Consider the following 27,392-nt stretch of genomic DNA (forward strand, 5'->3'; position numbering starts at 1 on the left):
ATCGTGGACGAACATTTTACTTAATCTCTTCCGAGTTAATCTGAAAAAGAGAATTATGTTGCAGGCAACGTGCATAATGTACAAGCGGTCTGTAGAGGCGCGTTTAGAGCACTGTTATTGGATGCTTTTCTTCAATTAGCGTCACAAATTCGTACGAATAGAAATATTGTGATCTTTCATGATAACGTGACGTCATTCGCTTGCCATGCTGCAGTGTATATCGAATGCAACGACAGGAGTACCGGGCTATCTTTGTTAGGGGTGCTCACGTCATGTCTGTGGCACAAAACCTATGGCACCATTGTACAGCATATATCTTAAGCTGCAAGAGCGTTGTTGTAGCCCTGGTCCTCTGAACTCTATGGTCGCTGCCTCAGAGGGAGTCATTCTAAAAAAAAGTTTGTATTCTTTCGTCTAGTACTCGAATTTATGCTTGATCTCTCCTCTGTCAAACATTGTAGGTGTTCTCCTTCAAGGCCACTCTCGGTGTAATGTCACTCGTGTCACTGCGCACGGGTGCTTTCCGCACGAAACATTTTTTTTTAATGATGCGTTGTCGTTTAGCGTATATGTTAAAGTGGAAAGATGTGGTGTTGGTGTTGGCGGGGCCGGTGATATCGAAGTTTTTGCGGTAGGAAATAACAGTCTAGCACGCGCTTAATCCGCCCTTCATTGTCCAAAGTATTTCACAAAAGTGCATTTGAAGAGCACACTATGAGCAGTGTGCAACTAATCTGCCGACACGGCTAGCAGGAAAACTCGTTAGCCGTAGGGTGCCGTATATTATACTGTATATGAGTAGGTCTATGGTAAACACATTGAGCACGCGTGTTGAAATGCACGCTATGCACTTGCATAGTATATATCTTAAGACGTTAGTACATTAGAGGTGTCTGCAAACGCTCACTTCAGGCGCGGGAGTCTTCTACCACATGCATTGTTGGGTGCACACCTATGTCGTAAGCCAGCTGTTCCCACACGTGTGCGCAATATAGGAAGCGATTCGCGTGTGTCATGTGTGTATACCACGCGCATGTCAATAACAGTGCCAGCTCAAGCCACTGCTAAACACGCCGTTCCTTTGTGTGATTTTATTTTTAGCGCGTTTTTTTCGTACGGCAGATCCAAATTGCAGAGACGATGAGTCTGCTCGAATTGTTCGTTTCTGCCTCCTCATTACGAGCTTGACAGGATGTATGGCAACACGTGTGTGTGTGTGTGTGTGTGTGTGTGTGTGTGTGTGTGTGTGTGTGTGTGTGTGTGTGTGTGTGTGTGTGTGTGTGTGTGTGTGTGTGTGTGTGAAGCTGTATACAGACGTGTATATGGCAGGAAGGGCACCACAATGCAAGCCGTTCGTACTATACATATCACGAAGGCATAATTGGGAAACAGCGCGACAGTGCTTCTCCTCCTGTTTCGTTCTTTTTGTCTCTTTGTTCATTTAAGGTTAGTTTTTTTTATTTTCTTCATTAGTCAAGCGCTCTGTACGTGCGTGCATTCTTTCTCCATGCACGCAACTGTATTCCGGACACAGCGCTGCTGATGATGTCTCTTGTCGCCGGCGGCTTCGAATTCGAGACTCGGAGCTTATTATGTATAGCACAACCGCGCGTTGGCACGCACTCATCATGTGCCATTTCTTATCGGCGTTCATGCGAAAGATCGGCATCCTCTCTCGGGTATCGCCGACAGGAGCCGTCAACCGATATATAATTCAAAGTACTTCGTAAGTACTCCCCGCAATGAAATCAGTACTACCGGCTTTGGACTTGGCTTCTGCGTGCACCGCAGATATACGCTGCAAGGCTGCCTTCGCATCCTTTACTAGACGACCTGTGAACTCAGTGCCCAAAACGTTTTCTGGATTATGATGTATATCGACTTTGTGGCACACATCCTGTTCGGAAATCCGTAGACCACGATATAAATATAATTGTCAACAACTTAAACAACATATAGCATATACTATACACTAAATAGTACATAGACCATAGGCAGCCATAAGAAATACTGCACTAGAATGCAAAGCGTCCTATACCAGGAGCCTATAGACGGCCTGCAAGCTTCATAAATTCATTGTTATATAGGTGACGTTAAGTTCTGTTACTCCAGATTCAGGCCATGCTCGCTCTATCGCCGACGGACTTTGATGCACGTAAGTCTGGGAGTTTTAACTGAAAGCTTAAAGTGATGATAATGTTGGTTAAGAGTGAGAGCGGGGGGCCGTCTTCGTGGTGTTTGTTTTGAAGCAGAACGCTTTTTAAATGTTACCAACGGAAAGCAGTCGAGCTGTAAGGGAGATAGAATAATAAAACAAGCGCAGAAGGATTATCCACTCATACGACCGGTTGGTTGTACCGCGCATATATATCTAGGGTGAACTGATATTCTTGGCCATGACGTTATAGCAGTGGCTGTCTACGTTAAAACATAATGCCTCCCTACACATGTGTCGCGGGTAATGACATGTTCTCTCTGCTGTATAGATACCCCGCTGTACCGCGCTATCGCGATGGGATTTGTGATCGATACCTCGATTGTGTCTGATTATTCGGGGTCAGTAAACGAGAACAAGGACCTTATATACCGGAAATGTCCCTTTCGGTTACGCCGATTTTGGGTCGGACAGCATCGTCTCGCAAGAAATGAAAGTATAATTATTGTTCAACCACATCAGCGATAGTTTGGCTGCCTTAATTGCGGCCCTCCACTACTCATTCACAACATCGTAGCCTTAGTTTATACGCGCTAATTGAGGAAACTATAGTATTGAACGCTTGCATCCGTCTACCTGCAGTGACAGCGGCGATCAACTCAGTCAGTGGTTATGTGGTGTTTTTCAGCTGGACGCGATGTCGCTGAATGAGGGCCCGTTGCCACAAACCACACCTCACGTTATAGAACTGTTGCGAGTAGATTCGAGCCAATGCACACATATTAGCAAAGGCCGTCGGCCAATGACAACTCGAGCGAAAAGCTGTGTGAATTTGGCTCCAGATTCCTGCCGCGGCGGCCGCACTTCGATGTGCGCTGATTGCAAGAAGGCTCGGTCGACGTAATCGAGGTCTATACGTTAATGAACCCCATCTCCTCATAATAAACCCTGGGACGTCATTACACATACGGCAACCCTCACAGTCCACTGTGCTGCCAGCTTTGGAACGTTAAACTATAACGTCGCTTATTTTGCTATATACTTGCTACATACGGTCCCGAATATAGGGTCTAATTCGGGATCGCTATGTGCGCGTAATGACTGCCGGCGACGCGAGTTGCTCGTCGATTGCTCGCTTTCCCGAACGGTTCTTCGCGCGTGGAAGGCGTTATTCGGCCCGAGGTTACACTCTGCAGTCTTGCGGAGGGAGCGCGTGGACACCTGGACGCAGCGTATACATCTCCAGGTCGAAGAACTGCCGCGAAACTATCTTTAAAGCACCCATCACGGTCGCAAGTACACACATTGTGCTACACGGCCGAGCGGCCGAACGACCGTCGTTACTTTGCTTGTCGTCGCCTCTCTCTCTCTCTCTCTCTCTCTCTCTCTCTCTCTCTCTCTCTCTCTCTCATGTGGCCTATAGAAAACGCGCCAAGTGCGCTGTGCCATTCGGCATTCGTTTTTTTACGCGCGTCTGTTACAAGACATAAAACGCGTCGTGCCCGATTATATGGCTTGATAACGTCGCATGCGTGTGACGTATGTGCGCTGAGCTTTTTTGGCGCGTCCCATTCTGCGTGCTTGCGCGGCGAGCATTTTTATCAGTCGAGCGATTAAAGGGCAATTAAATGACGACCTTGTTGAGCCGCGGTGAAATACTCTTGTCTCGATTTTGTCGCGCCGTCTCTCCGTTATATAGAGGTTGTCGACAGGAGATGCGACTTCCACCCCCCCCCCCCCCCCACCCCGACGAGTGTTTATGTTGTGACTGCCCCTGTTTATGATCGCAATATGTAAGCCACGCCTGCTCATGAATTTATTATTGCCCTCCTCTCTTTCTTTATGGTAGTCATAACTTATGACGAATGAGGCCGCGTACAATTTAACGCTGCCTGCGGCTTCAGTTATCGCTGGACATGAATGCGCGAGCAAATTACGCGCGTATAGCTGGTGAAAAGCGTTGACAGAAGAAAGCGCCAGCTGACTTTGTCTTACCACTTGATTACCGCCTTTTCGAGATGGTGTAGTGCAGTGAAAACAGTTTCAGGCTTATTTCCTAACTACAGACTAGTTTGAATCTGCTCAACATAAAATAAGAGAGAAAGAGAGAGAGAGAGAGAGATAGAGAGAGAGAGAGAGAGAGATCTCACCAGCGATGCATTTCACCAGGAGTAATGAAGGGGCTTGTTAAAGCTAAAAGCATCAGCAAGGAGGTAAATTACAAGCGGCCTGCGCTGTGTTGCGAGGAATGTTGTCGGCGTCGGGAAGTTGTCTGTACTATACTTTCTACATTCCGTGCGCACTTAAGGCGCGAAGTAAGTGCGTTCACGTATGTTCCATGTTCTTTCGTATACAACGCAAATGATGCTTGGTCTGTATTCCTGCAGGCTAGCCTTTATGAGGGGCTGGTGCTTCACATCTCCTATAGTGCCGAAGACGCGCCAATCATAGCTTTGCCTTCTCCCGCCAAGTAAACTTGCGAAAGGCGTCCTTTGCTTTTAAACAAGCTTAAGAATTTTTTTCTTTCTTCTTTCTCTCATCACAGTTCAACGCTAGACCACTCTCCGAGTTTGATGCTTATAATCGTGACTTACACGATACAGTCGAACCTGGATATTTCGAACCCAGATGTATATAACGAATTATTGTGTAGAACGAACATCTGTAAATTCCCCTTGAAATTTTTTAATAAAATTTTTATTTTATATATGGAATTACCTATATACAGAACTTTTTTTGTGATCCCCTTCAGATTCGATAGGTCAGTGTTCGACTGTATATATTCCTACAGCACCTTGGTTATTGTGCTAATTAAATGGAGCAGCTATCTCGTGTTTGAACCATGTAGTCCTCCGGTGTCGATCAAACTACACGGTGCGTATAAGTGCATCTCTCCCGCAAGTATACGCTGTGTACGTATATGGAAACGCCGAACTGACCCTCGTCGCTCTCTCCCCGCCGTGCAGGTGCGGCGTGCGCCCCAGTTCGGCGCCGTAAGCGCGGCGAGCGATGAACGGCGGCGCCGGCGGCAGCCTCTACGAGGAGAGCCGCTCGAGCCTCGAGGCGCCCCAGCCGCTGCACATCCCGGCCAAGCGGCTCGCGTACGGCCAGGCCGACTGCGCCGTCGTCGCCGACCCGATGGCCGCCGGCGGCGTGATCCGCCAGTCGCCCTGGGCGTCGCCCTGGCCCGGCGCCGAGGCGGCGTTCGAGGCGCCGCACCCTCACTACCAGCAAGGGGGCATACGCGACTCGGCCAGCTACTTCTACCCCGCGGCCGCCGACCGCAAGCCGTTCAACCTGTGGCCCGCGGCCGCCAAGGGCTACGAGCTGGGCCCGACGGCCGCCGCCGACGCGTGCCAGGCGTACTCGCAGGCCTGGTGCCCGTACCCGGCGGCGGCGGCCGCGTACCCGGCGCCGCAGGCGGCCCGCGTCGTCGAGCCCAGCGCGGCCGCAGCCGCGTACCTCCAAGCGGCCGAAGAGCAGCAGCAGCAGCAGCACCGCACGGTGCCGCCTCCTCCGCCGCCTCCGCCGCCGCCACCGCCGCACCCGGCGCCGCCGCCGCCGACCCGCAGCGATGCCTTCGCCGCGGCCTACTCGGACGGCTACGGCCTCAGGGCGGCCGCCGCGGCCGAGGCGCACGGCCCGCCGCCGTACGTGCCCGTCAGCACCGGTGAGTGGTGTGGTGTCGTCGGGTCTTGCGATGGCTGGTGGGTGCCGTGCGGCTGGACGCGGAGGCGGGACCTCTTTATGGCACCTGTGGGGAGACGAGGAAGCATGCGTTGTCTGTAAACACCATCTTGCCTCTGCTAATTAAAAAAAAGAAAATTGGCTTCTTTCTGACGTTCGCTCGGACAGCGTTTTCCACAGCTGACTGCAAGCTTTACTGATCAAGGGCCGTGCAGGCGCAGATCTGGTCATTACTAACTTTTCTTGCGAGGAGCACGGTCCACTGTGGACGGCTAGATCAACTGCAGGGCACTTATCGTGTTTAAAGCGTCTTCTCTGAGTGCGTGCACTGTAAAGTAATTTACCGCCTCCACCGACCGTGGACCTGTTTCTGTGCGTATTATTGGTGGACTGGCAGACGTCGTTTCGAAAATATTCAGACATTGGACATTGTGTACAGGTTTCTTGCGGCACACATTAATCGGGTGTCACGTATACGCCGCCATCGCGTACCAAGGACAACGGCAGTTTAGTTGGGGAACACATATCGTGCTGCACAAGTCTGTCAGACACTTTGGAATACTTGTGTCGGATCGGCTGACCCCACAAACACTAAACGTGTCGCAACTGTATGCATGCAGGCATGTCCCCGCGCGAGGCGCTTTCGCATCGCCTGCAACGTTTCTAACTATATATACGTGACGGGAACCGTGCCGTTCGTCGATGCGACGCGAAACGCGGCCTGCCTGCCTGCCTGCATGCGTGCGCGGCTCATTCCTCCGCGGTTTGCAAAACGCTGTCAGCACTTGCCGCTAATGCGCCGCACGTCGTTTTCACAACGATCGCGGTTTCTTCAGCACACCGCGCGGCCGTGCATGTGCCAGTCGAAAGATTGCACGGCAAAGCGGCGCGTTGGCTCGCATGCAGATGACCGGGCCAGACCGTTTGCGTGCCCCCTTCTCTCATCACTGTATTCGTGTGTGGCTCCTGCTTTCGTTGGCACGCAGATGAGACAGACAAAAAATAATAAATAAATAAAAAAACTATAAGACGTCTTAATCTGCCCCGAGAGCTGTGATGAGAACGGTGTACGTGACATAGGTGTGTGCGAACGTTTGCGATCGGGCCTTCCAGCTCTGCACACGAACATCGTCGTGTTTGAGGTGTACATTTTGCTACACCGATCTGACGCCTTAAAGCAATTTGTTATCCTTAGGAGGCTTTGCGGCAGTGTGGGGATTCTAATTGAACATTAGAGTAAAAGAAGCAGAGGTCGTATACGCCTGATATGTTAGGCAGTTTTAGTGTATAGCGTTTTGGCTGTGTACGCATAGAGACGTGCGAAGCGGCTGCGGCCAAGCTATGCGCATGCCCCTGATGAAACTTTGCGAACGCTGTGGCGCCATCTGGCGTTGAGAAATCGAAGCACTTTTGCTGCAAGGGCGGTTTCTTCTGTTGGCTGGGAAGCGTAAAAATAGGTGGCTGACCTTAATAAGGACGACTAAACGCCACCGGTAGTTTGTCCTTAAGTCGAGATAATAAAAAAGCAAGAACTCATTTACCAGTTATGTTCTGCCGTCGCGACGAAGAGCAAGTAACAACGCCCAATCCTGACTGAAGTGGACGGCCTTGCGCCGTTGTGTTGTCACGGTATAGTCCCCTCTATAGCCACGCCCGCAGAGCCAGTAACGCGAAAAAGTAAAAAAAAAAAAGCGTACGTAACCAGCGAAGTTAATCATATAGCTTTATGCGCATGCGCATTATAGAGCCAGTATTTTATAGCGTGCTCAATACTGGAACTGTCTATAATAACAAGATACAGCTTTTCAAAAAAGAAACGAAAACGTATAACGGGATATTCCTCCATGTATGTATCCACCCGTCTGCCAGACAGAGACACGTCAACGTCGAGCTTTGAAATCCACCATCGTCTGAGCAAGTGTTGCCGTCGTTAATTGTTTCTTAGACGCGTTGCTGTTCATTAGTAGCTGTGTTGTAAAAAGGGAAAGGATATTACGGGAACGGCGCTACGTCAAGTTTTCTGTTTCTTTTTGGCCGGTTCCCTTGGCAGCTATGGTGGTTGTCCGAATGAAAACGAAACGAAAATAAGAAGCTCTTCAGCTCAGCGCCGGGTCGTGCGATTTAATCCCTGTCCCTGTCCGACCTGGGCGGGATGCTAAAAAACGCTTATGTGCTTTCATTTAGGGGCAGATTGAAAAATCTCTCGTGGCCGGAGCTATGCTCCGGAGCTTCGGACTACGGCGTATACACCTTGCAACTCCCAACTCAGCTTTGGGAGGCCTTGTTCTTTGGGAATTAGTTCTTCAAGGTACCACCACATTGTTGGGAGCAAATAATAATAATAATAATAATAATAATAATAATAATAATAATAATAATAATGAAGGGCAGTGGTATGTAAGTGGCTTCGGAAATGCAGTTGGCTAGGACACGAGATAATTCGTTGTTCCTTGTTTATTAAGTGATGCGAGCCTGGGGAAATATATAGGCTACCAAAGGAATGGGTATCCCACGAACTGGAAATATAAACCGCTTTAAGTCATAAATGGATAAGAAAAAGACAGCAACAGCAAAAACAACAAATGCAGATAGGGGGGAAAAATGGGATCGATCGACTTGGCTGTTGGTGAATGCAGCATCACACACGATCTCAAGTTGTGGTCTCGAACGACGTTAACCCGAAGACTTTCGAGTCTTCTTGCTGAAGAGAGAGAGAGAGAGAGAAAGAAAATGGTAAAGTAAAGCAACCGGCTGAAAACTTTTAAAGGTTATTGAAATGGTACACTATAAAGCGAAGAACTAATTTAGTTTAGACTGAACATTCCTTGACAACTCGTATGGTCGTTAATTTTGTGGTTATGGGTTAATTATTACTCGATATTAGAACGCGCCGGTTTCATTTTTTAAAATAATTTCATACTGAAATCCGATTACCAGTACGTCTGTGTCACGTCAGATGTTTTAAAATATTTCTTCGTATTTGGGTCGTTGTGGTTCAGTAAAGGTTCTCGAAACTTGCGAAGCTTTGCTTTTGGCTCTTTTAGAAAACACTCTGAAAAAAAAAAAAGAAAACGTTGTTGCTCATACTACCCAGTTGTCACAGTCTTCACAACCTTGATATATAACTGCAGTTGGTAACGGCATAGTTAAGTAATATTACTGATTGAACAAGCTAGTCGCTGTTGCTAATGGGTCTCAGCTATTCCAAACGCACTTAGCACCTCCTGAGACAAAGTATAACACACACATCGGACTCACTATGGAATACGTCGGAGCTGGTCCGATACAAGCGTTATAGGCTGTGCAAACTGTCATTCGAAGATGCTAACTGCGTTTGTAATTGGTAGCTGAAACCCATTAGTAATAGCGACTAGCTTACTCAATCAGCAATGTTACTTAACTTTACTATTACGAATTGCAGTCACACCAAGGTAGTAAATAGTGTGACCACATGGGTCGCAAGAGCCAACAACTTTTTTTTTTTTTTGAAGGAATGCAATGCAATGCATCCTTACTGTTAAGGAATTACCTATAGGCCTGAGTGGACGCCGTCAAAATCTCTGACGTCACAATGAGCTGGGGCGGGAACTTCAAGGCAGCGTCGCCAGCTGCCTTTCGCTTGTGCGTATTTTCTGGCTTACAAAGCCTCTGCTTGAGGGTTATTGGTATTGTCGAAGGGTAATTTACTAACGCAGCTCAAGTATTTTTTTCTTCTCTTTAGCGTCCCTTTAATGTCCAGCAACACATGGTGCTGTATGAGAAACGCTGCAGTGAGGGTCACGGGATCAATTCTGACCCCTGAGGTTCTTTAGCAAGCACCTTAAGGAAGGTACACGAACGCTTTTAACCTGAAATGCTTTTTGCTCCCGTCGTCGACGACCTTCAAGTGGCCTTGAGCCAAAAGCCAGAGCCGTTATCCGGGCACTCAAACGAGAACACCCGGGCAAGTCGCGAGAACAAAACGAGATCATACGGGGCAACCAGTCAAAACTTCAGAAAATGCGGTCTCTGGCCCCCGACCCTTTCTACAGGATCGCATTACATACGCTAGTTACTGCCCAAACAAGTTCGAAAAAATATTGCTTCCTAGTTCTTCCTAATGTTCGTCCGCGATTCACTCGAGCTGTAACTTCTAGTACGCTGAAGTTTTATTTGTCATATCCAATGGCGATGTTCAAAAGGCAGATGCAGGGCACCATGCATTTCGTTGTTATCTTTTGGCGCTCAGAGTTGCCTGTGCTCTTTTGAATGCCAGCGGTCCGTAAGTTCCGTGGCGCGGGTTTAGCATCGACTCGAGAGGTGGCGCCCCGCTGCGTGAACCCTCCTTCAGGCGTTTTTCTTCTTCTAGCTGGGCAGTGCGCTCTGCCTGCCTGGCGTCTTTCGCTGCCTGTCGTGCCGCCTTCAGCCGGTTTTCTTCTTCTGGCTGAGCAGCGTCCATATGGGTCAGTGCACAGTATGGTGCGGTGTGGTGTGCCGTTGCGAACATGCACTACACCCATTTTAACATTGTGGCTGGTATCATCTTCAACCAGTCTGCTTTGCCGGTTCCCATTTCATGCTTACATCTACTTTCGATTACGGACGAGCCACCAATTTTTTTCTTTTCCTTTCCTTTTCTTTTTTTTTTGTAGTCCACCCCAACCTAAATGCGTCCGCTTAGGCAGGCAATCAAACTGCAATTCTCCGACTTATCTGTATATTCTGTTTTTCGCAGCTGCATAATATAGCGTGTGCACCATGGGAACGAAAGAACGGGTGTAAGATGAGGATCTGTAACACCAAGCAGGACGTGTATGTAAGACACTCGCATCTATCAACTGCTTCGACGTCCTGCACTCGATACTGACGCAACTCTCCCAAGTGCAACGTATATAACGCAGATAGCACGCGCTGCACGCAGCTCCGGGATCGACCGGGTCGGAAGAGGTTCGCCGCGCAACACGGAAACCTCGCCGATCGTTTCCGTTATCTTTACGCGCCCGGTCACTTCATTCCCGCGAAATGCTTCCGTGCGCGCATGCGCGACTGCCCGCCGATCCTATCGCATAATCGCATTCTGCGCCTCCCTTCGCTCTCGCGCGGCCCCCCGGCTGTGTGAGGCAAGGCGCGCGTTTGAGTCGTCTTGCGAAACACGCGCACACTAGAAGCATATACACGCCTGTATATATAAGAGGTCTCGGTTCTACACAGTTGTGAATTAACGCAAATGGAAAACTACCCGAAGCCCTCGCTTCTTCAAACTGAGAACCGCCCGCAGGCTCACTTTATTTTTTTTTTTTTCCGTTCACGTGTGCCTGCTTGTGTGTGTATGTGCGAGAGATAGAGAGAGCGGGGTAGCGTATCGGGTGCCTGGAGCCACTTCATTCAAGGCAGTAAATGTCAGTCTGGCGGTCGGTGGGCTTCGATTAGGCCGATCTGTTCCAGTAGAGTGCACTGACACACCACTATATATAGGAGGGTACATACCCAAGAACTGTAATTCTTGTTTCGAGCCCATGCGTGGATAGCATAGGGCTCGACTTTTTTTCTGATAGCAAATCGCATATCACATCAAGCTTCTGTGCCCGTTGTTTACACTTGCCGCCAGAAAGTCCTGGAGCATTCAATCTGTCAGAGTTTCCTCGCAACCGAGACATTCAGCTGAGATTCCTAAGTGTGCATGCGTGGTATGCGCTTGTGCGCAATATTGGCGGGCCTTTATTAAGTTTATTTTTCCTTGCGCCATTAGCGACGTCACGTCATCTTTTCTTTTTTTTTTTTTGCTTATGTACCGGGGTAGGAGTGTTTACAGGCTATAGGAACAGTGTGTGCCAATCGGAGTCGCGAACGAATTCAGTGGTTAACGAGATCCAAAAAGATAAAACTGTCGAAGTGAACGCGCAGCATCTTTGCTCATTACTATCGCTGAAGGCCGGGCGAGTTAGTTAAAGCATTGCTAAACACGTTAACGCCGCTACGTAGACGCCCTGAGCGCTAGATGTTTTTTTGTCGCATCTCTAGCGCTGTTGGAACGTTTCACAGCTTTGCTCCACGGGTTCGAGTTTTCTCGGCAGTCGGTAAATTTCAGATCATTTAGAGATACGGTCTATAATATACAGATCACTCAACACACCTGCATGCGTACACCGTGCAACCTTGAACTGGTTTTGTCAGATGTCCGAGCAAGACGACGTCGTCAGTCTTTTATACGGGAGCTAAGATTGTTCTTCCGTGGCACTTCGCAGGCTGTATTGGTTGTGTGTATAGTCAGTTTATTCGTAAAGGCGTTTGCTACAGGCGGGGTTAGCCTGTTGTCAGGGCCGGCAATTATTCCACTTGAGCGCCTCTTTCAGTTGTTGGGAAACGTATCACCACGTGTCCTCCATATCAGTGTCACGTGTATAGACATGCTATATGTTACAAGAGGCTCCAAACCTCGCGCACTATATATACCGCCGGTCGTTCGGGAAACATTATCCGTTACGCTTTCTCTGAAAGGTTTCTTTGCAAGTTGAGAAGAAAACTATTCCTTGCGACAATGAAGCGCCAGCTGACAAACGAATGAAGTGTGTTGCATCGCCAATTTTTTTGTTGCGTTCTGCAAGCAGTTAAAGCTCGTCCAGTTGTGAATGCCCATCTTCCAGCAATACTTCTTGTCGATGTTTTAAATAACTTCCGATTAGTTTCCATAGTGTTCATTGTGCTTTCTGTTGGTGGTGGTGGTAGAAACTTTATTTAGTGAAGGCAAAAAAAAAAAAGGAAATTAAGATGCCGCCGTTCCGTTGGTGGCCTTCAGGCTGCCGCTCGTGGCCACCAGATCATGCCTGACGGCTTTCTGTTGAGATCCAGTTGAATCTAATGCACGATTTTTGCAACGGCCTGGAGCCTGTTCATCGGAACGTACATACGCAAATGCCATTCGCCGTCGGCTATGTATATTCAAGCCATTTGGGGGGGGGCACCTTTTTCTTTATTGGATGCGCACCACCTCATTACAGCCGTCGTGTCGCAAGGAAAAAATAACCCCGCGCCCTTCCCGCTGCTCGACGTTGCCTCCACTTGGACCGCGCCGCCACTTGAGAGGCACTCGCTGGCGTTGAGTGCGAGCCGCCGGACATGGATCGCGAAGGCCGAGCCATCGACGAGTGTGCAAATAGCCGATATGGCGGGGCTTTGTGGCTTGCCTAATAAACGCCTGGAGCGGCCAGCGCTCGGTAGCTTCTTGCCATCTTTCCCTCCTCCTCGTCGTCGCAAGGCCCTTCTTTCCATGGGCGGGCCCGCTCTCAGCGTATGGTGTTTGCCGAGGGTCCGCCTGCCGCGTCTGCGCCCTATACACTCTTATCGCGATAACCGTTATCCTAAATATAATTTTTATTTTCTCCCTCTCCTACGCGCGTGCGAGTTAGAATTTGCTTGGAGCGTTGGAGTGTTTTGGATATCGTGAATTCAAGTGGCCATTTGCGTATACTCCAGAAAGAACGTCGGTGGCATTGAGCATGTGTGCGGAATCCAAGCTAGTCTTAGGTTCTGCACGTCTACTCTGCATGCCTTGTATCCCTTTCTGCTTTGCTAGGACTATCTTTTTAACAATACGTGCAGAGTTCGTTAACTTTGGGTTCGCTATATATAAGTCTAATTCAAATATGTCAACGTATAATCGTCAACAACACACACACACACACACGCAGGCACACACCGACTGGTATGTCCCGAGACACACTCACGCCTTCAGGCGCAGCACACCAGCCGGCGGGGTCTCGATTCTAATTCCAAGGCCGGTTCGCGCTCCCGACCTGCCCGCATGGCCCGGTATCTCGGCGCCCTCCCTCCAAATGACTAATGAATGTCAGCCCGCCTGCCGCACCCTGCCCATGGGCTTTGGCCGCCGGCGACCCGCTCCATTCCGCGTATCTTTCTTTACACTGTGCTCAGAAGGCCGGTGCTCCCCACCAAACTTCTTGTTTCCCCACTCGCACGCCTTTCACTGCTTTCGTTGCTTTCACAGTAGACGAATGAGGTAAGAAAGTAGAGAAAGAAGCGCGTCGTCCTGACCTTTCTTTAAGCCTGTACTCTTTATCTCGTAGCGTCGTAACAGTTGGCTTCTATTGGCAATAGCTCGTAAGCTGTCAGCTGCCAGTAGTATTCCATAAGTTCTTTTCGAAGCTTCCATGACAGCGCGCTCTTCAGAGACGGGTGGTAAGGATAAAAGTGCCTTTCCTACGCATCGTCCTTGCCCTCCGTAGTGTATAGCTGCAACTGGGTGAATTCAACTGGGTGAATACGAGGAACCTGATAACTAAGTATATATATATATATATATATATATATATATATATATACATATATATATATATATATATATATATATATATATATATATATATATATATATATATATATATATATATATATATATATATCTTTGAGCCGCTATTCTCCAATACTTATGAATGCTTCCACCGATTGCTTCGCAGTTCGCAGTGTATTGTACATCTGGGTCGCGCTTCTTGAAAACAGCGTTGACATAGCTGGCATTGGACACTTGCGAGCCTATATCGTCGTGCTGCTTGTTCGGCGTTGGTTCACATGGATTGCGGTACATCGTCGCACCACACACTTCATCTCACCCCTTATTGTAAATGAAACAGCCACATACAACTCAGAATTCCTTACATTGTATATAGTTCGAACTCAGTGAGGCTCTCAATGTTGAAGTTTCTAGTGGTTGAAGTTGAAGTTTCTACCATTCTGGCAGGCTTTCGGACGACGATTGTCGGAAGGAAGAAACTATACCAGATGTTTCTCATATGGGGAACGCTTAATACGTATCTTGGCCACTACTGTTTTTGCTGATAAGCTTACGTGACTAGATGGACATTAGCCGCAAGAAAAGTTTAATCGATAATTTCGCAAAAAAACTAAAATATGGTAATTATCTTTCTAACTGTTAAATTTAGGGCGCATATTCTGTAGTTACGAAATTGAAGCCGAAGAGTCGTGAAGTCGTCTGCTTAAAAAGAAATTCTGTATCTATTGTTCCACTTTCGAGCTATGCGGTCACATCCGACGCGGACATGGTGTGCTGCTAAGCACGAGGTCACGGGATCGAATCCCGGCCATGGCGGCCGCATTTCGATGGGGGTGAAATGCGAAAACACCCTTGTACTTAGATTTAGGTGCATGCTACAGAACCCGAGGTGATCCAAATTTCCGGAGTCACCCACTACGGCGTGCCCCATAATCATATCGTTGTTTTGGCACGTAAAACCTCATAATTAATTTTTTTTTTGAGCTACGTGGCCTAGGAAGTAAGTGGACGTTCTAGTTTACAGTTTCCTGAAAGCGTACCTCCAACAGTTCGGGACGATCTTGACTAAACGCCGAAGCATTTTTTTAGCGAGTTTCTAAAACTTGTTTCTGTCATGATAAAAACTATCCCCCTCGTACCGCTTGGGCTAGCGACGTCCTTTGTTCGACTGCCTTTGATTACTTCGAGCTTCCATCTATATATCCGTGAACCTGCCTTGTTCGGAGAGCAACGCGTTGAATTCCTCTTCAATTCCTTCAAAACCTGGCAGTGCACCTCGTATAATGACATTTCTCATTGGATATCCGTGCCAAGCTGACTTACGGCGTTGTATTTCGTTAGCAGATCGACGGTTACATTTGCATTCAGCCCCACGATCAAGCTTTCTTCCTTGTTCTCAGTACTCATAAAATTCAGGAGTTGCGTCTGCATGTAGGTACATACACCCTGACTGAGAGGGATAAGCTTCACCACATCTACGTATTGCATCGCGTGCCGTCTGCACATCGCCGGAGGGAACAGACGGCGCACGTGTGCGCCGTCTGTTTCCGACATGTGCGGAAAGAAGGCCTGGCGAGAGGCCCTGGAAAGCTTGGAGGTGTGAAGGGTGGGGAGGCCCCAGGCCTTGAACTGGCGCGGCGCACACGTTGTTGGCCCCGGCGGGTCTTGCAAGCGCGCTCAAGGCGTGGGCGTTGTAGATATACGTACGCGTGCACGCATATACGTGTGCGCGTGATCCGTGCAAATGCGACGGCTGCAGCAGAGAGGGAGAGGGGGTGGGGGAAGGAGAGGGTTGCAGAGACCCCACCTCCCGCTGCAAAGAGGAGCGATTGCGACGACGCTGCGAAGGACCGCCCTTTTTCTGCAGCAGACGCGCTCCTGCTGCATGTATACGTAGGCCTCGCACTGTTCGGACTGACTTGTAAGCAGTGTGTGAGTCGAATGCTCGTACCGACCGCAGAAATCACTACTACTGAAATCACTAGATTTCACTATCACTACTACCTACTGATATCGCTAGTTGAACTATGGCGCTGCGATCGTCCAGCCACCATGGTTATGGTGCTCGTGGCTTCAGACATTGTTGTGGCTTTGTTTACTATGTTTAAAATATCTTTATTTGCCTAAACTTCCGAGAATTTCTGTTTCTATAAACGCTTGAAGGCAATAAGACTCGGCGAACGTGCATAATTTGTATTGTGTACAACGCAACATTCGATTGAACCGGATCGATTTGCTGAAGTCAAAAAGTCATTCGAAGCCGCAAGGACGAAATTTAGTCTCATCCGCTTACTACTCGTCGTTCCTATACTGTCTGAAAGCGCTATACTTGCAGCTGCCGTAGACACTAGCGCCGGATTTTCCTCTGGTAATTCCTGTAGGAAACTCTGTGGTGCCGGCATGGCCTCCGAGATTGAGCGGCGTGCGCTGAAAGCGCGCGCCAACTGATCTCGGAGGCCACGGTGTCGACCACGGGACGTGTCTGTACCAGCGTGAGGAGATCACAGCGGGAGCCGCATGGGTAAGCTGCGTGGCTAGCCGAATGTCACGGGCAACGTCTGTTACTCGTCTCCCGTCCTAAACAAACACGTGCATCGAACGTATGTAGGAAGAGAATATGAGGAGACGAAGGTATAGGGAGGTTAACGGTCAAAGTGTGCAGTCGGCTACCATGCACTAGAGAGGAGAGGAGGGAAGAGAAATATGAGAGAGAGAGAGAGAAAGATAGAGATAATATTCTCTGGACACAGTCTTTTTGCCCTACTAATGCCTCGGGCCGTCCTGTGCGATTAAAATTCATTCATTCATTCATTCATTCATTCATTCATTCATTCATTCATTCATTCATTCATTCATTCATTCATTCATTCATTCAAGCACGCGCAGGAAAGGTGTCATGCTGTCAAAGGCAATCACACAGGCCAGTAGGCCTTTCGAAAAGCAAACTAGCGCTTTCAGAGCCTTGCGTGCCGATTAACGGTAAAATGTAGCAATATCTTGCCTGTAGACCACGGCCGGTCGTACAACGGTGCCGATGCCATCGATCGTCTATTGTGCAACTGTCCTCAGTTTGACACACAGGGACAGGACGTAAAAAGGTCGTTTGGTCTTCCCATGGGAAGCCCGGGCCATCTCATATTGAATGTTTTTTTTTCTGTTTTCTCCTTGTAAGCAGTATAGTGAGACCGCTGCCTCTATATATTGTTTATTTTTGTTGTTGTGGTACAGCGATTAAGTTATGTCAATTACGAGAATTTGAATTGTGCTGTCCCACACTATGTAGTATAGACAATGGTGCGACTTCTACGGAGTGAGCTTGTCTGAATAAATTATTTAGCAAAGAAAGAAAGCATTTTACCGCCTTGCGCAGTTTAATGGCATTAACCCAGAATTTTGAACAAATGAGAACTTATAACGCTCGTTTTCGGCGTTCCGTTCAGCTAATGTGCGGAGTCTCCCAGACCGCTGTGGTCTCTGCAGAAGCGCAGCACACAACGCCCTCATTCAAAGCACACCGGACAAGAAGCCCGTGTGTGATGCCTCCGGAACTGGGACATTTGCAAGATAATGAGAAACAGCAACAACATAAAAGAAGAAAGCCTTGAAGGAGTTGGGATACAGGGCGTGGTACTTGTCAGCAGGGGCTGACAAAAAAAGAAAAAGAAAGAAGGAAATCACGATAAGTAAACTTCTGGTCTTCTTGGGTGGCCCTTGTGAAGGGGTAGCCACGTACTTGTTTTTTATTTGCTTTTTTTTCTTGCACTGGCACTTTCGCGTCGAAGCTTTTCGCGCATAACTTTATAGCGGCCAATCGATACAAAAGGCAGCATTGTTTTCCGGTGTGGACGTCTCCGCGCGGTAGTCTCGTGTTTTTACGGCGATGGGTGGGATATCGTGACGTGCTGTTATCTTGGGCCTGGATTAGGTATACGCACGCCTGCCGGCCTTATAGCGTGAAGCGCATATTTTTTTTTCTCTGGCCGTTATGTATATACGCGCTCATCGTGCTGGGCCATCTGCGGAGATATCGTCGTAAAGCTTCGATATATGACCGTAATTGTTGAGCACGGAGCACCCATTTCGGCCCTCCCAAGTCAGAAGCAAACAGGCAGCCCGAGGACACGTGCTTGAAGTATTAGTGCGTTGCACTAATGACCACTTGTTGAGTGGAGGTAATCGATTGTAATATTGATATGCGTGTACGACCATGGTGTGTGCTCGGGCGCCACTGCAGATTAACTAGCAGGCACGCACATGCAAGTACACGTGCACGCACGCGGCACGTCTGACGCGTGCTGTCATGTGTTCGTTTTCCTTTTTTTTTGCGTGTGGAATGGTCATTGTTATTTTATGTTCAGACAGCGCCATAGAGAAAGAGAGAAAGGAATAACTGAACATCAAGGTGGGTAACGAAGGCTTTCGTCGTTCAGAATGGTCTATAGCTGGTTTAAGTAAATGCCTTCCCGTCTAGCTGGTTTAAAAGGGCACTGAGGGAAAGCATATCATTTTCGAAATACATGCTTTAGCATAGAAGGTGATTTTGAACTAGGTGCTGATACCTGCACTTCTTATATACGTGCAGCAGTGGAGCAATGATTAGGCAGAAACAAAGGGGAAGCTAGTCAGAAAGTCGCCAGGTTTATATCGGTACAGGTAATTTGCGCGGTATTAAGAAGTTAACCAACACGAAACAACCTCGGAGCGGTAGTGCGCCTTCACCAACCGCGTTAGTGTAGGCGCAGGATCCTGATTTTATAATACACGTAACCTGAAACACATAACTGGTGCTCGCCCGACCGAATGCGTAAACCGCAAACTTTGTTCACTACAGTTGGCCCCGTATATACATATATATATATATATATATATATATATATATATATATATATATATAGCATTGTACATACGAATGTTATGTGTGTGCTTGGCAACTTTCTCCATAGAGCGCCAACTTCGTACAACTGCCTTAATACGTGTTTCTTTTTCTCGATCCGTACACGCTCGCCTATACGTGCGTTGCCGAACTGTTCGTTTTGGCCATGCCGCGGCCCAAATTGGGCGCGGCGTTCGCTGCGTGATGTGCACGGACTCCGCCAACGTGTATATATATACCACTATCCTGCTCTCCGACTGCGCCCGCCGGCTTCTCCGATAGATAGCCGCCCACGCGCACCAACGCCACATTAGGCGCGCGGATAGATATATAAGTGTACGTACGCGCATAGCAGGTATAGATAGATACGTGCACTTCGGAGATGAGTTCGCCGCATTACGATATTAGACCGGGCCCACCGCTGCCAGCATCGCGCCGTCGAGTCGATGAGCGAACTAACGCGAGGGAGCTCGAGCGAGCGAACGAACGGCGGTGTCTCTGCGGCGGCAGGGAGTCACTCGCAGATCCGTTTCTGCCCCACTCCCTTTGCCAGCTTCGCAACGCCCTTTTTTACTCCCTCTCTCGTTTCTCCATTCCCGTCTTTCGTGAGTCAATCCTTTCTCCTCCCTTCGAAACTTGCGCCATCGGGGGAGGGGGGGGGGAGGGGAAGAACTGTACGCCAAGCAGGGACGAGTGTGTAAGGTTCAGCATTGCTTTTTTTTTCCTTGCTAGGAAGCACGGGATTAGCGGGGGGGGGGGGGGAGGTATGAGGGGGCTATTGCGTTGTGTGCCGAGTATGGAGGGATAGGGAAAGGCACGAACGAACGAACGTTGGCTGGCGCTGCTGCCGTTACGGCGACTCTGCGTGCCCTGCCGTGGCAGTGCCTTCCATGAATATTCTAGGCCACGTACCGCTGCTAAACGCTCCCTAATTGGGGAGCGGAATGCGCGTACGCCTCCCCACGCCCGCTTCTCTTGCTTACGAACGCAGCCGCGCCGCACCTCGCGTTTTACTCGACCGTTTTGATTCTGTTTTTTCATTTCACTTAGTGGCTTGGATGAAGGCGTCACTCGCGCCCTCTGGTTGTTGGTGGCTGCTGCAGCAGCCCCGTGCCACCGCGCGAGGCGCGCGAAGTGCAGATTTCGGGCGCGCCTTTCTTTTCAAGCCGGGGCCAGGGCTCGTCGTCGTGAAACGGCGCAGAATCAAAACGCGCTTAGAAGCGCCCGCTGCGCGCGTAGCTTTTACCGTGCTTTATGGGCACCCCTTTCCTAGTCTACGGTGGTCGGTCGCGGCTGCCGCCGCTTTTTTACTACTTCGCGGGCAGTTTTCTCGCCGGCCCTATAAAGCCCGTGAAGAGCGAACGCGCATAGGGATATGCCGCCTAAAACGCGGGCTTCAAATGTTGCGCTGTTTAGTACGATGCGGTCATAAGCTCATTGCGCACATTCGGGAGCTGCTTTATTTCTCTTACTCTCTTTTCGTGTGTATAGTAGCTACTGCAATGCATGATGCGTGTTGTGAGAGCCGGCCCTTGGAACCTATTTATAGGTCTATAAAGCGATGACTGTTTCCTGTTCTATTTTATTTTTCCTTTCTCTCTTCACAGAGAAAAAAAGAGTCATTTATCGTGCTTTATTCGTCCCCGATTTGCATAATGTTGCCGTGGCATTCCCAACGGTGTCTTACATTGTAGCCCCTATAATGCTAGATCCGTTCACGTTTCCCCTATGCTATCCAAAGTCCACTGCCTGGGCCAGGGTAGCTATACCACGGCCACCTTACGCTGGTTCGCTGCTTCAGCAGGTATCTGTGAGGCGGATCTGACAGCGTTAGTTCAGAGTCCGTATATTGTTTGCGTCAGAGCGTTCCTTACACTGCACGGTCCAGGCGTCGTCATCTTTGTTAGTTATACGCCCCACGACAGTGCGGCTGAGCGCGCGCAGTCTTGTCGCGGGCGGAGCGAAACACTAAAGCAAATGAGGCTTTGTGTGGTTCTGCGTTTGAGACAAGTGTGACAGGGTGTCGCGAGCGCCCTCTCACCCGTGCGCCTCTTTGTAATTCACTACCTGTCGCATCACTCGCGCGTCCTTCCCCACTGCCCCTCCCCCTCCCAGGCCCATGGGCGCCACCGTCTCGTCTCGTCTCCGGTCCTTTGTTCCAGTCTGTCTCTTTGTGTCGCGCTTCTACACAACAGCTTTCGCGCGATGGGACACGAGTAACGGCGCGTCCACATGTATATATGGCGCTTGTGCGATTGCTTCAAGTCAGTTACGCCTGCTGTTAAAAAAAAAAAAAGAAAGTCGCGCGTGCGAGGTCGACGTGTGGTCCATGGTCGGACTTTGCGTCATCACGAAGGACTAAACTAAGACTCTTGGAAACGGAGCCGGATGTTTACGAGTTACTGTTTACATATTTACAGGAAGCAGCGACTGCCGTTAGGTAGATTCAGCGTGTTCGTAAATGTATTACACTTTATGTAATACCGGAACACTGGAAACTCAGATTTGCGCACCAGCGTTGATGCTGTCTTGTGACTCTGACGTCAACTAGAGCACAAATAAGTATAACTGAAACGACTATATTATACCTGACCACGGGACCACAATCGTTAGCCTATGGTGGATTCCTTTCTCTCTCCTTCTCTTCTTTGGAGCGCCGGTCTTGGGCATCCGTTCCTGCAGTGAGCGTCGGCGTCGGCGTAACCGAGCGAATGAGCACAGCGAAAGATGAAAGCGAACGCGAGGCGCAGCGGGAGGATGAAATACGCGAGGAGGGAAGCGGAGAGGAGGGCGCAGCTCAACTAGGAGGCTGAAAGTGGAGGAGGGTATGGAGGAAAGCGGAGTGCCGGCACGAAGTGGCATGCGGCCAGCACGGAAACAAAGCACTGGCGTGGGCTTCGGACCCACTGCGCATGCGCTTCTCCGTCTGCGGTGGCGCCGCCGCTAAAGTATGAGCTCCGCACGAGCCACGCTTTCTTTCTGAACAATGGGCCGGTGGAAGGGTTTCGTCTGCCGCTGCTGCTAAACGAACTGCCCGAGCAGGGGTTCGGCGCCGCCGCCGAGAGCACCTTGGCCTTCAGAATCAAATTCTTTGCCCTAGTATATCGCGAACTCAAAACACAAACAGCTGCGCTCAAAATTCGCATTACGGAGTATCGTAATTGTCGGTGAATTTTTTTTTTATGACTGCGCTGTAATAATAGATGGCGTATGTTTAAATGTCGTTAGAAGTGCCTGGCGTGCATTTCGGCCGTGATGATAGCAGCTATAACAGCGTGGTTACCGTACGGCGTGAAAGAGGCACGCCTTCGCCGATACTGCATCGACGACACGTTCGATGTGGTCGCCGCCGTACTCGCGAATAGATAGCTTCGTGCATCGGAAGACACGCTGCAACGCCAGCAGCAGCAGCAGCGGTGACACTGTATGTATTCACCTCTCGTTCAAGGCGTGGAGGGCGAGGAGAGGAAATTAAGGGTGAGATAGAGAGAGAGGGGTTTACTGGAGAAGAAGAGAAAGGAGGAAGAGAATAGCAAAAGAGAAAGAAGAGAGTGTCGCGCTACGGCGGCATCAGCGGCAGCTGCTGCATGGGCGTCGTGAGCGAGCGACTACAAATCCTAGCGGCGCGTCTCGTGGACGCCTCGTCGGCTTCGCCGCGCGTGCGAGCGTGAGCGACGCGCGGCCCCCTCCGCGCCCCGTCGTGCCCTCCCTGCGCGCAGCTTGCGGGGCACGACTCGGGCTGCCGTCGTCGAGGGATCCATTAAGACCGCCCAAGAGTTTGCCGTACGGGTTCGCTGGTGTGCCGTCTTGGAGTAGTACTGTATAGTGTTGCGAAAATGAGAACGCACGAAAGGTACACTAGCAGTTGGGCGAGAGCCCAGTGTCTTGTGTGCTCATACGTGCTGTTCCTGGGCCCCAAGGTGCAACCTAAAGGCGTGAACCTCTACTTCAAGATAATTTTAATTAATGATATGTGGCATTTCTTGTACTCGTTTCTCGTTAAGTGAACATTGATGGTGCGGCCTCAACTATAAGTAATAGTGCACGCGGTACTGCATGTCCACGTCGTCAGATGTCCGGCGGTAGGAGAGGAAAAAGAAACGGAAAGAGAGAAACGGAATGATGAAGCTACCAGCGGAAGAAACTGCTTCACATGTGCTATGCTTGCTGGAGCCACAGTGAAATTAAAGTTTACAAATGATCCTGCGTCATTGCAATCCGTTGAATACCTTTACGTACATCTTCCTTCTTTGCCTTCCTCGTTTACCCCCGCGTTGCGGCCATTTCGCTGTGCCGTATTTATACCAACTCGCTTAAACTAACGTTTCGTTTTGTCGGGTAACGTTGGTTTATAAACTCTGTGGCCGAAGAGACACTATATATTCCTGCAGCGCACGGCCAGCGAGGACAAACGTTGACCGCGCGGTATAAGCAGAAGAAGCGAGACGCATACACTAGTACAAGGCGCGCGCTATATAGCTTGCACAGAAGGCGCGATAACGTCGCGCCAGACGGACGCTGTTGGCGACTACACTCGCAGTTCCTGGTCGCACTGTTGTATTAAGAGTATACAGGGAGGAGGGTATTAAGAGTATACAGGGAGGAGGGTGCGTGCGGTTCCGCGGCCGGTTGCGCCAGCCGAGAAAGGCGGCGCCCAAGCGGTGACCGGCGCGCTGACTCGGGCAACTTATCGATTTGTCCTCGATTGGCCGTGTGTGTGTGTGCGTGCGTGTGTGTGCGTGTGTGCAGCGGCCGCCGCTGCGAGAGTAAATCATTCAGGCAGGCAGGCCATGCCGTGCCTCCTGGGGGAGAGCCGTTTTTTTGTTGTCTTTTTGTTGTCTTTTTGTTTCCTTATCCTCGCTCGCGTCTGACTGCACTGCGTGCTCTCTCGCGCGTACATACTCGAGCCTTCACGATTCGGCCGGGCGGCTCGGTTGCTTTCGAAAGACGGGGCACGCCCAAACGCGTGCCTCTACCCGAAAACAGCTTCCTATATAATTAGTTATCAGTAATTTATGGAGCCAGCGCAGATCTTAGGAAACAGTTTTAACGAGGCACGTTGAGGCGGTATTAAACCGGTATACGTAACGTGGGAGCCTTACCGCTTTAACCGGACGGAGGGACTGTAGTGTGTGTGGTAATCCATATATAGGTGTGCACTAGAGAGAAAGGATATGTAGATTTCTTTTTACACCGGTCATAAATAATACTAAATACATCAATGATAGCGAAAGTAGAGAACGGACGAAATTGCTTTCGACATGTGCTGCTTTTACAGCATCAAATGGAACGGTAGCACGAGTGAAAGGAAATACCGTATGTTTGGCTTTCTGCATCACCCTTTGATCAGTTTAGTGTAGCTAAGCGGCGTACGAGAGCTATAACTAAAAACTATAGAAACTCCGTCTTCCTTTATAGTGGCTCCTACCTATATGAATAATGATAATAATAATAAACTATAACTTTCGCAGATGTACACGAATCCGAACAGCTCATACGTCAAAGACTGCGAAGCTGTTTCTCACACGCTCTCTTAAGCATTAATGGGTCTGCATGGTTCGCCCATTGCCCGCAATCTGCCCAAGACTTCGCAAGCGCTTCACTATAACTGGCGGAATTTCTTCGCTACATAACCGAGTATTTACCGACGCTTTGCTATATATATCCGAGCTCTGTACACTTATCTATACTCGCCGCTTTATCCGACGCATGTCCGTGTACATGATGCGCCGGCTGCGCTCTGCAGTACAACGCGCCCGCGCACATTCTCAATACCGGCGGCCAGGCCGCTATAGGTATACACACTGTCGCCTCACAAAAACCGTTGTGACTCGAACTCCCTTCGTATTTCGCATATTCGCACATACGTATTTCGTCTCGTGTAGGGCAATGTTGCACGCACCTCCTTGGCTCTCTCTGGGCGCACATTTCCCTAAGGAGAACTGTCGAACAATTGGCGAAGGAGGCCGCGTGAACGAAGCGTATACACGTTTATCGATAGCTCGATCGTCGGATTGCTTTAGCTGCACAGTTCCAGCGAGCCGATTCATAGTTTTGTGTGGTCGTAAGTGCCTTCCTATCATTTTTATCTGTTTTCTTTTCTTTTTTTTTCTTTCTATATACGCGTGTGTGTGTGCTCTGTGGTCTGGTCTATTATGCTGTTCGTCGGCTCATGCAGATGATGCCGGAGGACCGTTTCTTATCGCGTGGCCAGGTCTCCGGTTTCCACCACGCCCTCCTGAGGGTATAGCGGCGCGTTGCATGCCCAAGTGCCGTAGCTTCGCCGGCGAAGCTCCACCTATAGGAGGAAGTGGACAGACGTACTGTCACGTATACACACAGTCGGCGCGACGCGGCAATGCTTGCAGCGGTCGCGAACGATTCTCTGGCGATGCATCGCGTGCAGCAACAGTATGTGTAGACGAGACGGAGAGGACGCGAGGCAGCTCAGTTGGGCGTGCGCGTTCGTGCGGCTGTGCAATACGGCCCCTGGGCACGCCAGCGCCGGTGCTCGAGCATCTCGTGCCAAGGTATACTCGCGCTGGCAGACAGACGCCCGCGCATCAGGTGTGCGCTGCAGTTGTACGACGGCTGCATACGCGACGTTAGCGGGGCGAGCGGATGGCGCGGTGTGAAGCGCTTGAAAGTTGAAAACAACCCCGTCGCGTTGTTGCGCGAGCTTTTGGGTGTGCAAAGGTTTGCGCGCTTTGCTCTTGATAAAAAAAAAAAAAAAGGCTTTCTCTGGGAAGCGGCCTGCGGTCGTTCCTTTCCCTTTTGTTTCTTCTTTCTCTCTGAGATTATCATATACTTCATGCGGGATTTAACCATGTGGCGCATCTCTCTGCGGTAAGGCAGAGGGGAAGGAGGAGGGCGGACGCGTTGGATGGTCTATCTACCTAACATCTCGCGCGCTAACTGCACGAGTTACTCTAGGCTTTTCGCGCGCTCCGCTGAAATGCCTTCACGCAAGGGGATTATCATACGAGGTTTCTAAGCAGCAAGCAGAAGGCGAACGATCTCGTGACTTCTCGCGGCGCGCGCGGGAGCTCGTTGAACAACTGCAGGTGTTAACCGCTAGAGGTATCTGGATGGGCGTATACGCGTAGAGCCAACGTTACGTGGTCGCAGAGAACGTATATGTAAGTGAGAAAGAGCTGCATGCAGCCAACCTGTTCCTCTTCTCTGCCTTCCGCTCGTGGAGATTGGTTTTTCTTTCGGGCCCCTTCGTATATTTCTGTCCTGCCCTCACCTCCCCCTTCCCCCCCCCCCCCGCGCCCCCTGTTTGCGTCAGCGCTGCGTGATAGCTGTCACCACGTGTACGGTGAGTGTCGTGGTCCCTCAGGGGACAGCCTTTAATTCTCGCCGCACGCAGCCGCAACAGCCGGCGCTACCGTGCGGTTTGCTTCTCTGAGGCGGCTCAGCGGCAGCCGCGCGTCGTACGCTTCGGGCGTGAGGATAGCGCTCGACGCTTGACGTTTCATTTCGAGGAACGACGACAGAGGAAAGAAACAAAGAACGTACAAAATGGCGCCGCCCGGAGCGAAGGAGACGTGCAAGCGAGTCGGTCTCCCCTCCTGCAGCGTTTCTCCCTCAGTCGACGCCTTCACTTGCTTCCCTGGGTTATTTCGCCTCCATGGCGTGCTCGCCTGGCGAGCTCTGGCGCTTAACAGCTTGGCTAAAGTAGCTGGGACGCCCTAAACGTGTGAAGTTGCAAGAAATCAAGAAATACACGCGCCAAGCGCAGTGAACATGGAATATTGAAGTTTCGCGAGTGCGAGAATCATTATATACGCCAACTACGGCGCTAATACCTCATGGACAGCGGTAATGTATTGAGGACACGTGGCAAAATTTATACGAACATAACTTATTTACGGTATTCTGGAAGAGTTGTATGAAAGAAGCAATTCACCCGAACATCTGTACGAAAGGAAGTATATACAGGCGCCAGAAATCATTGTGGCCATTTATCCTCTTGCGAAGGGTCTGCTTTATGATCCGCCAGGAAATCCGTAATGTCTAAAAAAAAAAAAAAGAAGAGGAGGGGGGGGGGTGTAAAACACGCATTTTTGCCGTTTACTCCGTTTATTCATTATGGCAAATCATTTCTATTCCCCTTTCCCTCTCCCCAAGTGTAGGGTAGCCAACCTGGCACGTCCTTGGTTAACCTGCCTACCTTCCCCCTCTTCGTTTCTCTCTCTCTATCTCTCTCTGTTCAGCGGAAAACCATAAGGTGGTGGAAGAGGAATCAAGCTGTCGTGTCTTGTCGCGTTTTTTTCTTCTTCTTTTCCCGTGAGGGCGCCTCGATCGATGCGCATTGAGACTCCCCATTTCCCAGTACGTCGGTGCGCCGACTGGTACCGTAATCTGCTCGGATGATGCAGGTGGGC

At 49.8% G+C, this 27,392-nt stretch overlaps 1 protein-coding gene across 3 annotated transcripts in view; it reads left to right on the top strand.

The window, feature by feature from the left end:
* The window catches only part of LOC139059091 (homeobox protein abdominal-B-like), a 77,944-nt gene that overhangs the window by 13,933 nt on the left and 36,619 nt on the right, over positions 1 to 27,392 (top strand). For all 3 annotated transcript variants that reach the window (XM_070536993.1, XM_070536992.1, XM_070536994.1), the window contains exon 2: positions 5,122 to 5,825. In XM_070536993.1, coding sequence (XP_070393094.1) covers positions 5,165 to 5,825 — 661 coding nt within the window. In that variant the 5' untranslated portion in view covers positions 5,122 to 5,164. The remainder of the gene's footprint in view (positions 1 to 5,121; positions 5,826 to 27,392) is intronic.

The sequence above is a fragment of the Dermacentor albipictus genome, chromosome 4 (genome assembly GCF_038994185.2).
Source record: "Dermacentor albipictus isolate Rhodes 1998 colony chromosome 4, USDA_Dalb.pri_finalv2, whole genome shotgun sequence".
Classification (NCBI taxonomy): Eukaryota; Metazoa; Arthropoda; class Arachnida; order Ixodida; family Ixodidae; genus Dermacentor; species Dermacentor albipictus.